The 12,842-nt window shown below is 40.6% G+C and overlaps 1 protein-coding gene across 1 annotated transcript; it reads left to right on the top strand.

Moving 5' to 3' along the window:
* The first annotated feature begins 3,189 nt into the window (after positions 1–3,189).
* si:dkey-229e3.2 lies at positions 3,190–9,153 on the top strand. The gene is made up of 6 exons (XM_045207429.1): positions 3,190–3,476; positions 5,507–5,720; positions 5,895–6,043; positions 6,155–6,299; positions 8,530–8,613; positions 8,775–9,153. Exons 2-6 carry the CDS (start codon positions 5,520–5,522, stop codon positions 8,913–8,915), a joined length of 720 nt encoding a protein of 239 aa, XP_045063364.1. The 5' UTR covers positions 3,190–3,476; positions 5,507–5,519; the 3' UTR covers positions 8,916–9,153.
* The last annotated feature ends 3,689 nt before the right edge of the window (positions 9,154–12,842 follow it).

The raw sequence follows: 12,842 nt of genomic DNA, 5'->3' as shown, positions 1-12,842 counted from the left end.
ATACTATAGTACACACTGTAGTATCCCTTTATCATGTGTAGTACTTACAATAGAATGTTGTAGTATACTGTGGGCTCCCGAGTGGCGCAGCGGTCTAAGACACTGCATCTCAGTGCTTGAGGTGTCACTACAGACCCCCTGGTTCAATTCACAACCGGCCGTGATTGGGAGTCCCATAGGGCAGCGCACAATTGGCGCAGCGTCGTCCGGGTTTGGCCGGTGTAGGCCGTCATTGTAAATAAGAATTTGTTCTTAACTGACTTGCCTAGTAAAATAAAAAAAACTGTAGAATACTGTAAATACTACAGTATTATCTGCAAAAAAACTGTGTAGTAAACAGTGTAGTAGTACTATAGTAATGCCCGCAAAAACACTACAGTCCGCAAACTGGTTGAATCAATGTTGTTTCAACTGAATTTGACAACGTGGAATCTACATGGAAAATACATTGGATTTGAAAAAAGTAATCAACGTAAAAGGTTGTTTTGAGGGTGAAATTTCAACCACAGGATTATGTCATCATGGTAACCGAATTTCAACAGACAAACCTTGTATAAAATATGTTGAATTTGTACCTTTAAAACAACATCAGATCTTCAATGTTATATCCACTATCAGAAATAAAAACTATAGGCTGGGCAGCACCTGCTGGAGAATGTATCTATCTACAGCTACCCTTTGGTCTCCCATCCAGGGTTTTTACCAAGCCCAGCCCTGCTTAGCTATGATATTCCTGCGTAGCTATACTATTTGTCACCAACTATTACCAATGTAATATTGTGAAAATGGTTGTTGAAAGATCTCCACATAAATACTGTTGCTATCGAAGTCATTCCAAAGGGTAGGTTTAACAGAGCAAATGATATGTGACCATACTTTATCACTCATATATTATCAATGATGCTATTTAGGTGCATTTAAAGTTTGATTTGATTTAGTCCTATTCTTTAACTTAGATGTTGGGTTGAGATGGAGACGTGAATCCAACATATTAATTATTAATTTGTAGACAAACTGGAATTAAAGCCAGACTAAGTCAGTGGAACAGATTAAACTATCCAAGCAGAAGATTAATCTCTTTCAAATGTTGATATTTGGTTGCATTGTCAATCAAACACAATTCAATATTACTTTTGTAATACAGTAAATAGCCTAAGGTTAAGGATATTTTACAGACTAATGTAACATTCCACTTTAAAATGAGTAACACAGCCATGGCCACATTTTGAAGTTACTCTAACTATACATTTATTCTTATGGAATCATATAAAACATGCATTTTCAAGATGGCATGGATAGGTCGTCGCAGGTCTGTGCAGATCTTCACAATTGCTGTAATAATCTGTGCAGAATCTCGAACTTGTACTTTTGCACCATGTACTTTTAATGTAATCTCAACTGCAATCCAGGTAATTTGGTTCTGCTCTTAGATGAAGCACAGTGATAACACATTAATTGGTTGTATAAATAAACAAAATATTTGACATTGTATTCCCATTTGAACTTTGTTGTATTTTTAAATGGTTGAAAGTGGAGTGATTGACATTTGGGGGACAACTAAACCAAAAATCAGACATTATTTTTCAGTTGGAATTTGGTTGTGCTTTTAGATGGTTGAAAGCATATTGATAACACATTGGAAATTCAACTAACTTTTGGCTGTTTTTTTGAGTGGATGAATATAGGTTGTAATCTCATTGATCAATGTCTCAACCAAATATTACCCAATTATCCAGATTGAAATGACGTGGTGTGCCCAGTGGGATGTCTCTGCAAATGAATTAGCCCTAGAAAAACCTTTACAGATTACATGGTAAATTGCATAAACTTCAAAATCCACCTCCCTATTGGCTCTATATGACTGAGGGCCATGTTCTAACAATAAAAAAAACATATTTTGTCACAATTCAAGGTCTGTCAAATATTGATGTTGAACAGTCGAGTACGAAAAAAAATCCCTACGTTAGCTTGGTTACGTGAGAACAGTGCATAGTGTAATAATTTATACTCTGCCTTTAATTACCCATGTTCATAATTCATTTTGAGAAAATTAAATTGACGAGTGTAACCTGCATAACCCTGTGGTGTAGTATGGCTCTTGTTCTGCATAGACAGCAGAAGACATGCTCCAGATGTCTGTCTGTGTGTGTATTACATGAATTGAAGCATAGCATGGTGGGTAATGAGTGTAGTAGACTTCTGGCCACTCATTCCAGCTTATTAGTACTGTAAGATAATATTGGTTTAGATCAGACAAGCAAATGCAAGGTAGTTGCTATTAGGTTATGGTAGAGTTGTTAATTTGAAATGATATTCCATTTGAATTGAATATTGTGGGCCCTCACTATAGCAGGGATCCTCAAGGTAATTTAATGAAGACCTTAGAATTAAAAAGCTCATAGTTTCAGAGAACATGGCCTCATGATTGTTGCGGTTTTGCATCACTTTTGGCAATGACTTAATGACTGTCACATATTTATCCCCAGTAATTTCCTATTCAAATTACCTTGAGTGGAGCTGGGGTCGAGGAATGCCCAAAAAATTGTTCTTTATACTGTCTATCAACAAGACTTGAAAAAAAGCCTAATCACATCAGTCATGGCAGTCTGTCTGTGAGCAACTGTGTGTACTGTTACTACTAATTGACTGTAGGGTTTTGATTTTAACCATGTGGATGGATATAAATATTTCCTCCCAAGTAATTGTTCTCATTATGTCAAACCATAAGAGTCAGAGTCAGGCTGTGTATTTATTTCCTAATGTCTCAGGGCAAACTGAATTAAATGAAATTAAATACATGTTTACACACAGTAAAAGTCCTTGATTGCTTTACCAAATTGGGGCCAACACAGGTCTGTCCTTGTAGGCCTACATTATTATTAATCATCAGTCATTTTAAATAATATACAGTATCTCCCTATGGAGGGTCAAATGTTAATGTTGGGCCTGTCTGGTCATGTCTTGATAATGAATTACTACTTTGTCAGGTAGGCCACTGGTTCACAACTGTGGCTAAAACACACATCTTAGAATTTAGGGCGCCCTCTGTCGGTTTCAGTTGGGTCTAGATTTTCGCTGTCAATGCACCTGCGTCAGGTATGGTTAGCTCTGGGCTCCTACGCAATCTCTTCGTCATCGGCTCCAAACAGTGGGAAGTAGTGCCGCGTTCAAAACAACTGGGAACTCAGAAAAATACGAGGTTAAATAATGACGTCACTGATCTTCAGGTTGGAAAGTTGGAGCTTTAGAGGCCAGAGTTCCTTAGTTGGAATTCCGAATTTGATGACCGTTCAAATCTATTTTTCCCAGTCGAAGCTCGTTTTTTTCAGAGTTCTCAGTTGTTTTGAACGCACTGAAGTTGGAAGTCTGAAATGTCTGAGTTCCGTGCTCCCAGTTGTTTTGAACGCGGCATAGGCTATTGTTTATTATCACCTTCCGGATTCTTAGAAACTTCACCTGTTACAGACGCGCCACCGGTAAGGAATATTTGGCCTGTTTAGAGGTCTCTCAGTTAGACTTCGTAGGATCTAACAATGTAGACCTATCCGATACACTGTAATAGGGTTATTTCAAATTAGTTCAGTCTAACGACGGGTTAGCATTATGTGGAGGTTATGTACCGTATTTCTTGTTTTATTAATCAGATTTGGATAATTATCGTTTTAATATGCACACATTTATGTTTTTGTGGCTATCATTAGCCTAATTAACTTAATGTCGTGGCTGCCCTTTCAGTTATATCCTCTATTATAGGTTACACCATATTATATACAGTGCCTTCGGAAAGTATTCAGACCCCTTGACTTTTTCCATATTTTGTTACGTTACAGCCTTATTCTAAAATGGATTAAATAAATAAAAAATCCTCATCAATCTACACACAATACCACAAAATGACAAAGCGAAAACAGGTTTTTAGATTTTATTGCACATTTATTAAGAAAAAAAACAAAAACACCTTATTTACATAAGTATTCAGCTATGAGACTCGAAATTGAGCTCAGGTGCATCCTGTTTCCATTGATCATCCTTGAGATGTTTCTACAACTTGATTGGAGTCCACCTGTGGTAAATTCAATTGATTGGACATGATTTGGAAAGGCACACACCTGTCTATATAAGATCCCACAGTTGACAGTGCATGTCAGAGCAAAAACCAAGACAGGAGGTCGAAGGAATTGTCCGTAGAGCTCCGAGACAGGATTGTGTCGAGGCACAGATCTGGGGAAGGGTACCCAAACATTTCTGCAGCATTTAAGGTCCCCAACAACACAGTGGCCTCCATCATTCTTCAATGGAAGAAGTTTGGAACCACCAAGACTCTTCCTAGAGCTGGTCGCCCGGCCAAACTGAGCAATCGGGGGAGAAGGGCCTTGACCCCTTTTTTAAGGGAGAGCTCTAGAGTTCCTCTGTGGAGATGGTTGTCCTTCTGGAAGGTTCTCCCATCTCTGCAGCACTCCACCAATCAGGCCTTTATGGTAGTGTGGCCAAATGGAAGCCACTCCTCGGTAAAAGGCAGATGACAGCCCGCTTGGAGTTTGCCAAAAGGCACCTAAAGACTTTCAGACCATGAGAAACAAGATTATCTGGTCTGATGAACCCAAGATTTAAGTCTTTGGCCTGAATGCCAAGCGTAACTTCTGGAGGAAACCTGGCACCATCCCTACGGTGAAGCATGGTGGTGGCAGCATCATGCTGTGGGGATATTTGTCAGCGTCAGGGACTAGGAGATTAGTCAGGATCGAGGCAAAGATGAACGGAGAAAAGTACAGAGAGATCCTTGATGAAAACCTGCTCCAGAGCGCTCAGAACCTCAGACTGGGGCGAAGGTTCACCTTCCAACAGGACAACCACCCTAAGCACATAGCCAAGACAAAGCAGGAGTGGCTTCGGGACAAGTCTCTGAATGTCCTTGAGTGGCCCAGCCAGAGCCCGGACTTGAACCCGATCGAACATCTCTGGAGAGACCTGAAAATAGCTGTGCAGCAACGCTCCCCATCCAACCTGACAGAGCTTGAGAGGATCTGCAGAGAAGAATGGGAGAAACTCCCCAAACACAGATGTGCCAAGCTTGTAGCGTCATACCCAAGAAGACTCAATGCTGTAATCGCTGCCAAAGGTGCTTCAACAAAGTACTGGGTAAAGGGTTTCCGTATTTTTCTTTTTATAAATTAGCACACATTTATAAAAACCTGTTTTTGCTTTGTCATAATCGGGTATTGTGTGTAGATTGATGAGGGGGAAAAAACAATTTAATCAATTTTAGAATAAGGCTGTAACATAACAAAATGTGGGAAAGGTCAAGGGCTCTGAATACTTTCCGAAGGCACTGTAAGTATATGGGCTGCACAGGGAATTATAACAATAGAGAGAGGGAAGTCACTGATGGCCTACTAATTATTATTATCACATTGCCTGATCAGTCCAGAAGTTGGGGACGTCTGTGGATGTGGACGGACTGATAAATTATAATATCTTCCATGATCTGATCCTTGTCCTAAAACAGACTTACCCGTTCAATGGAGGAACCATTCTTTTTTGCTTGCGGGGATTTCGTCGACTGGTCTGTCCAAACTGCTTGGGAACAGAATGACGCCGAGGTGGACAGTGCATTTGGAGACTGGAGTTCCGCCTGTAATGGCAACAAGTCGGATGCAGTTGAAAGATCTTCATCTCTGTCTTCACCCATGGACATGGACATCTCTAAACTCTCAACAAAGGTGAGAGTGCACCAATCTTTCTGATCATTCCAAGTTTACTTTACTTAAGAGGGAATTATTATTATGACCTATAAAGGAGCTGTCTTAATTGCCAATGTTCTATTTTCCTAATGTAGGCTAATATAAAAACAATATAATAATAATATGATATATGTGATATATTTTTCTATACAGCTGGAGAATGGCAATGTGAAGAAATCATGTGTAGTTTTCCAGGAGTGCTTCCAGGTCTTGGGTGAATCTGAAGAGGCCAACTGTACTGTACGATCTCTGTCCCAGCTGCTAGAAAACACACAGCCTTTTCAACCAACAGCTACAATATGGTGTCTAATTTATCTTCTTTTTTTTCTAAAAACATGCCTCTGTATATGTATGAAGCTTCACTTCTGTGTTCCGTGAGATTGTGTTTAAGCCTCCTCTTCTCTCGTGCTTAGTGACTGTGGCAGCTTGTGGAGCCATCTGTTGGCTGAGCCCAATAGGCTGAGGCTGTCAGAGCCAAAGCCCAGCTTACACCGCCACAGCCACAGCAGAATGGTTTCTGCCCTCAGAATCACACCCTCACACTGCATCTCTGAACAGGTGAGATGGGTAGGTGGAGAAAGAGGAGAATGGGGTCCTTAAAATGAATACAACCTCCCAGCCTAGTTGGATGAATGTCTTTACTTTGTGTGGGTTATTAATAGGAAATAAGATAGTCAGGTACAAAATTATTGGCACCGTTGATAAAGATTAGCAAAACATACTGAGCTATATTGTATGCCACCCAAAAATGGAATATTATATGATTTTATACTAATACAATTGCTCGGAGAAAGAGATTTTCTTTAACAAGTAATAAACAAACCCTAAAAGATAGGGGTCAATATTATTGGCATCCCTGTTTTCAATACTCCAGGACCCTTCCCTTGTAAACTTAAATGGTCATTTCTATTCTATTATCTATATTTCTATGATTTCAATTGGTTTCCTATGGAGGATTGACAGTATAATTTAAAACAACAGATATTCCCATTCGAGTCAACATTATCTGATGTGTGGGTCTCGAACCATCTTTGTGGTACCATTTGAAAGTTGACATTTCAATTTGATTCCAATTTTATCAGCCAAAACATGACACCCACCCTGTATTCAAGAGCATGTTGTGTTTCAACTGATGGCGGGCACAACACAAAATCCTCAGATGATGTAAAATAGCGTCTAAGCTACAACTTATGCGAATATGAAACAAATCAGACCATTTTTATTTATTTTTTCAAGTAACTTCAGTGTTACACCAGGGGAAACATGCACACAAGTTTCTGCAGCAGAGCCATCTATAGTGTACAGGCGAGGGTTGGCGGGGGGGTCCCCCCCTTTTATTTAAATGTTTTAAGGAACTCCTGCACTAGATGATGCTCCAAGATTCCACACTGGAAAAAAATATATATTTGGCAAGTAGTCTGCCTCATGTTCTGCACGTAAGACACCTGTATTGTACAATATTTGCACATTATAAATTGTTTTAATTCTTCAAGCTCTGTCAAGTTGGTTGTTGATCATTGCTAGACAGCCATTTCAAGTCTTGCCATAGATTTCCAAGCCAATTTAAGTCAAAACTGTACCTAGGCCACTCAGGAACATTCAATGTCGTCTTAGTAAGCAACTCCAGTGTATATTTGGCCTTGTGTTTTAGGTTATTGTCCTGCTGAAAGGTGAATTTGTCTCCCAGTGTCTGTTGGAAAGCAGACTGAACCAGGTTTTCCTCTAGGATTTTGCCTGTGCTTAGCTCTATACCGTTTATATTTATCCTAAAAAACTCCCTAGTCTTTGCCGATGACAAGCATACCCATAACATGATGCAGCCACCACCATGCTTGGAAATATGAAGAGTGGTACTCAGTGATGTGTTGTTGGATTTAGCCCAAACATAACGCTTTGTATTTAGGACATAAAGTTAATTTCTTAGCCACATTTTTTGCATTATTACTTTAGTGCCTTATTGCAAACAGGATGCATGTTTTTGAATATTTGTATTCTGTACAGGCTTCCTTCTTTTCACTCTGTCATTTAGGTTAGTATTGTGGAGTAACTACAATGTTGTTGATCCATCCTCAGTTTTCTCCTATCACAGCCATTAAACTGTAACTGTTTTAAAGTCACCATTGGCCTCATGGTGAAATCCCCGAGGTGTTTCCTTCCTCTCCAGCAACTGAGTTAGGAAGCCTGTGTCTTTGTAGTGACTGATTGAATTGATACACCATCCAAAGTGTAATTAATAACTTCACCATGGTCAAAGGGATATTCAGTGTCTGCTTTTTTTTACCCATCTACCAATAGGTGCCCTTCTTTGCGAGGCATTTGAAAACTTCCCTGGTCTTTGTGGTTGAATCTTTGTTTGAAATTCACTGCTTGACTGAGGGACCTTACAGATAATTGTATGTGTGGGGTACAGAGATGAGGTAGTCGTTCAAAAATCATTTTAAACACTATTATTGCACACAGAGTGAGCCCATGCAACTTATTATGTGACTTGTTAAGCATATTTTTGCTCCTGAACTATTTTAGGGTTGCCATAACAAAGGGGTTGAATAATTATTGACTCAAGACATTCCAGCTTTTCATTTGTAATTAATTAGTAAAAATGTATAAAAACATAATTCCACTTTCACATTATGGGATATTGTTTGTATAACAGTGACACAATCTACATTTAATCTATTTTAAATTCAGGCTATAACACAACAACATTTGGAAAAAGTAAAGGGGTGTTAATACTTTCTGAAGGCGCTGTATATCAGGGTTCTATATCTGTGTTCTTTCCCCTCCATAGTGTGAGTCACTCTTTTTGGAAGACAATGAAGAAACTACAGAGGAGACCTCTTGCCCCCCTGCTGCTGCTCTCATCAAAACCAAGGTGTGTACATGCATATGTGTGTGTGTTGGGGGGGAACCTCCTCCTTTTTAGGAAGTGGGCATCACAGGCCTGTCTGGGTGTCTTTCTACTCTTATTGGCAGGGAGCACTCCTGTAACCTCTAACCCAACCTCTGGCCTTACTCTCATCTCCCTCCACTCAGCTGCTGGCCCCCTCCTCCTGCCATGGTGACACCCCAGCGTTCCTCTACCAGATCTCCCAGCAGTGGCTGACTCAATGCAGCATCCGGCTGCAGCCTCAGCACCACAAGAAGCCTCCTGCACTGAACTATGGAGAAGGATAAGATGAAGATGCAGCATAGCATAGCCCTACTGTACTGTTGTAGATGGGTGAAATGGGTTGGGTTGTTACCCGGGTGAGAACAAAGTATTAACGTTTCGCAACATTTTATTTATACAGATTGTAAACAAGACATTCTATGATATTGTGTATTTGGTTTGCAGGCGTGTTCCTGGTTTTATATATAATATTTTGATACAGAGTGCAGTTGCAGTGATACTATAAATGTACTGAGTGATTTATTCTGTGTAACACCTGTTGTTTTTATACCACTATTGTCAAGAGCATAGGGAACAATGCAACTCTGTGGAAAGACTTTGGAAGTCAGTCACAGCACTCCACTAGAGGGCATACTGGCTTCCTCATAAGTCCTAAACCCCATTTTGCAAACATACAGTGCATTCAGAAAGCATTCAAAGCCCTTGACTTTTTCCACATTTTGTTTTACGTTACAGCCTTATTCTAAAATGCATAATTTTTTAAAAACAAATGTTCTCATCAATCTACACACTATACCCTATAATGACAAAGCAAAAACAGGTTTCTAGAATTGTTGGCAAATGTATTAAAAATAAAAAACAGAAATACCTTATTTACTTAAGTATTCAGACCCTGCACCTCAAAACAATGAACACCTCAAGAAACATAAAAGCTTTTTTTGTTTTGTAGAATACCCATCTCTAAGTCTCACTGTAGAAACCTGGCTTGAAATCTAGAGCAGTGCATGGTCCCCCCCCAAAAAGTAATTGGGTGTATCTTCCCACTGTGGATACATTTTTATGGAAAATTGGATTGCTTGTGCTTGAACTATTTATGGAATCACATTATTGGTGTCCTCCACCTCTTAATCTTTCCCTAGTTTGGTCCTCTGTGTTTTGTTTACCTGCCTTAATACTCAAAACCACAGACATGTTTCATGTGATTGGCTGTTTTGTAAGTAAGACTGCAGGGTATCATGAAGCTAATCAGCACAAACCAGTATAACAGAGAGGTTATTACAACTGCATCTCAGACAGTTCTCTTCCATTTCAACCACCAGAATTTGCTTTTCCAGACAGAGAAAACAGGGGTTTAGTGGAGGAGCACACTCCTCCCACATGTCACTTGATTGGCTGGCAGGTTGAATCTATGAATAGAAATGAAATACTGAGAGCAAAACCATCACCTTTTCACAAGTAGGCCCCTCCTACATGACAAGTGATGTAGACCTACACTTCCCTCCCCCCTCTTATTTTCCATATCCTTCTCTTTCTTTCTCCCCCTCTCTTTACTATCTCCTCTCAGCTAGAGCACTAGCGGGATGTCAGAGTGAATTTAGATTACATCTCGTTGCAGTGCAGTGGCGGAAAAAAGCCAAAGGGACATGGAGGAAGGAAGGATGATCCTGGGTTGTATTGTGCCTTTATATGTCACTCACACTAACAGAGGAAGGCATGGGCACATTGGCCATCTGGCAAATGCCAGATGGGCCGGACCATCTTTTCGTTGGGTGGGCTGGTCAAAATAAATTAATAATAATACAAATATTATTTATTATATATATATATATATATATATATATAAAGTATACTTTTTTTAAGGGAGACTGCAGGCGGCCAATGGGCCTGTTAAGATTTTTTCAAATGATATTTGTGCAATATCTCTATTGTCATAATATATTTGAGCATTTGCCTGATCAGTGGGCAGCGGCCGATCCCCCTAGCAAGATGGGCCAGCCCGGCTTTCTGATTGGCTGAGCTGAGGTGGCGCAAAATTCACGTTCAAAGTCAAACGCACATCAGCAAAGAGACCTGCTCTGACTCTGTCATCAGTCAGCCCAGATCATGGCTCGTAAAGAACGGAAAGGTGGTGCCGAAAAAAGTTAGACCAAAGAAAGGCTCTTGAGACCACACCTGCTAAATGTGTGAAATTAACCAACTCATTTTCTAAAAGTTCTGGTTCTGCTGGTCCAAGTGCTGTGACAGCTGCTGCTACAGAAGACAGTGCAGTTGAGGTAGGGAGAAAACTGAGAAAGACACACACAGTAGCTAGGTTTCCATCCAATTGCCGACAGATTTTAATGTGAATATTCAAAAATCAGCATTAAAAACTCCAAGGAGTTTCCATCAAATTGACTTGTTGCGGATAAAAGGCTGTGCGTGATGATGAAGTTGAGAAATGTTGTACTATAGTGTACTGCATATTTTGTGTCAGCGGTGATGTGGGCTGTTGTCTAAAATGCCAGGGCCAAATGTTTGTCCCAGTCCGCCCCTGGAGGAAGGCACTCACTGCTCAGCTCTCCACCGGATGGATATATTGTAACTCAAATACTCAATTTCTACAGAACTCTTTTAAGTCTTTAAGGCATTGTTTTTTAAAGGGAAAAGTGGTTGCTATGAGAACAAGGAACTTATTTTGATTATACAGAAGAACTCAATATTTTTTCAAAAGCAGAGGCAGACTTTACACCTACAGTGCTGGAATAATTAGATTAAATGCAAAGATAATGTACAATTTCAATAAGAGGCATTATATAACAAGAAAAGCACTAAAAGACACTGCATATTTTTCTTACATTCTGCTAACTCCCTAAAAAAGTGAACATTCTGTTCACAGTAGATACACAAGTCTCCGTCACCTGAATAAAACCACTCTAGTATGACAAAAATACCATCCACATTGTAAAAAATATATATTGTCATTTACAATTCTTAACCGGACCAAGCCAGGTTATCCTGATGATGTCCAGATCCTTAACAAGCAGGTCATGACCCCTGATGTATCACGAGTTGACCAGAATCTCCATAATGTGGTCCATATCATTGAGGTCGGTCAGACACCGCTGTAACGTGCTGACCGAGATAATACTGGAGCATATCTTTAGTCCCTCGTCCCCCCAGGGGGACACCTCGCTGGCCCAGGACAGGTAGCCGGCCCAGGCAAAGGGGAGATCAGAGGAGTCGTACATGAAGGTGTCAATGTCCTCAAAGATGCCATCCAGGGCAAGGTCCGTGAGGCAGCCCAGGGAGTTTGGCATCTCGCTCTTAGAAGAGCAAAGGTGTGCCGAGGGGCTTTAGGATCTGGGGTGTCCAGAAGAGCTGTCCTGTGAGGGAGATGTAGGCAATGTGGTGCGGCGAGGAGACACCCAGCCTGTTTCCTTCAGCACACCCTGGGTAGGTGAGTGGCCCGTCCTCCTCCCAAATACTGTCACCGAAGAGGGAATCATGGTGGACATCATTAAAAGGCAAGTCTGAGAGGCCAGGTATGTGGGCAGGTGCATCAGGGGAGAATGACTGGGCTGACAGGTCAAGACTACCTGGCCCTTCCCTCTGCATGTCCTGTTGAATCTGCCTCAAGGTATTCACCAGCAGCACTGAACGGTGCAGGCTGAGTTCCACTCCTGTTTAACTGCGCTGTAGCTTGTCCAGGCACAGGCTGAGCACGAGCTGGCGCTGCTGCAGGTGAGGCAGGTAAGACCCACCCTGAACCTGGACCTCAGCCTTCTCTGGCACATAGACCGTGAGCCCCTCTGCCTCATTGCAGCTCCGCTTCACGCCAAGACCCAACATGAATCTAGACAGGAAGGATATCTATCACTTTCATTGATCAACATTTAAGTATGAAATGTACATCTATACATCATTTGAGTCCTGTCTTCATACGGTTTTAAATCTAGTTTGTGATAGAAGGCTCTTTCTTGTTCAGTGAGTTGATAGGCTACTGTATTGGCCTACATGTACAACTTGCACTCACTGTTTACAGTGATCTACTTAACCACTGTATTTATGCATTTTTTAATGTATAAGGACTACTAAATATGCGCTTGAGTTCAGATTTGTTTTGTTCATAATTTACAAACACAATTTATTCACGGTTGACACTACTCTGGTGGGCAAGTCAGGCCCCAAAAACTACTTTTCACCAAGTCAAATTAATGTATTGTGTTAGAGGT

The sequence above is a fragment of the Coregonus clupeaformis genome, chromosome 25, assembly GCF_020615455.1.
Source record: "Coregonus clupeaformis isolate EN_2021a chromosome 25, ASM2061545v1, whole genome shotgun sequence".
NCBI lineage: Eukaryota > Metazoa > Chordata > Actinopteri > Salmoniformes > Salmonidae > Coregonus > Coregonus clupeaformis.
The sequence above is the reverse complement of the archived record's forward strand: the minus strand, read 5'-3'. Positions and strand labels throughout refer to the sequence as shown.

What these genes read in the sequence shown, in the direction of transcription:
- si:dkey-229e3.2 (XM_045207429.1), top strand. Translation starts at nt 5,520, where the DNA reads ATGGAGGAACCATTCTTTTTTGCTTGCGGGGATTTCGTCGACTGGTCT. An exon ending in TCTCTAAACTCTCAACAAAG is followed by an intron (nt 5,721 to 5,894) that starts GTGAGAGTGCAC and finishes TTTTCTATACAG; the next exon opens with CTGGAGAATGGCAATGTGAA. An exon ending in CTGCTCTCATCAAAACCAAG is followed by an intron (nt 8,614 to 8,774) that starts GTGTGTACATGC and finishes CCCTCCACTCAG; the next exon opens with CTGCTGGCCCCCTCCTCCTG.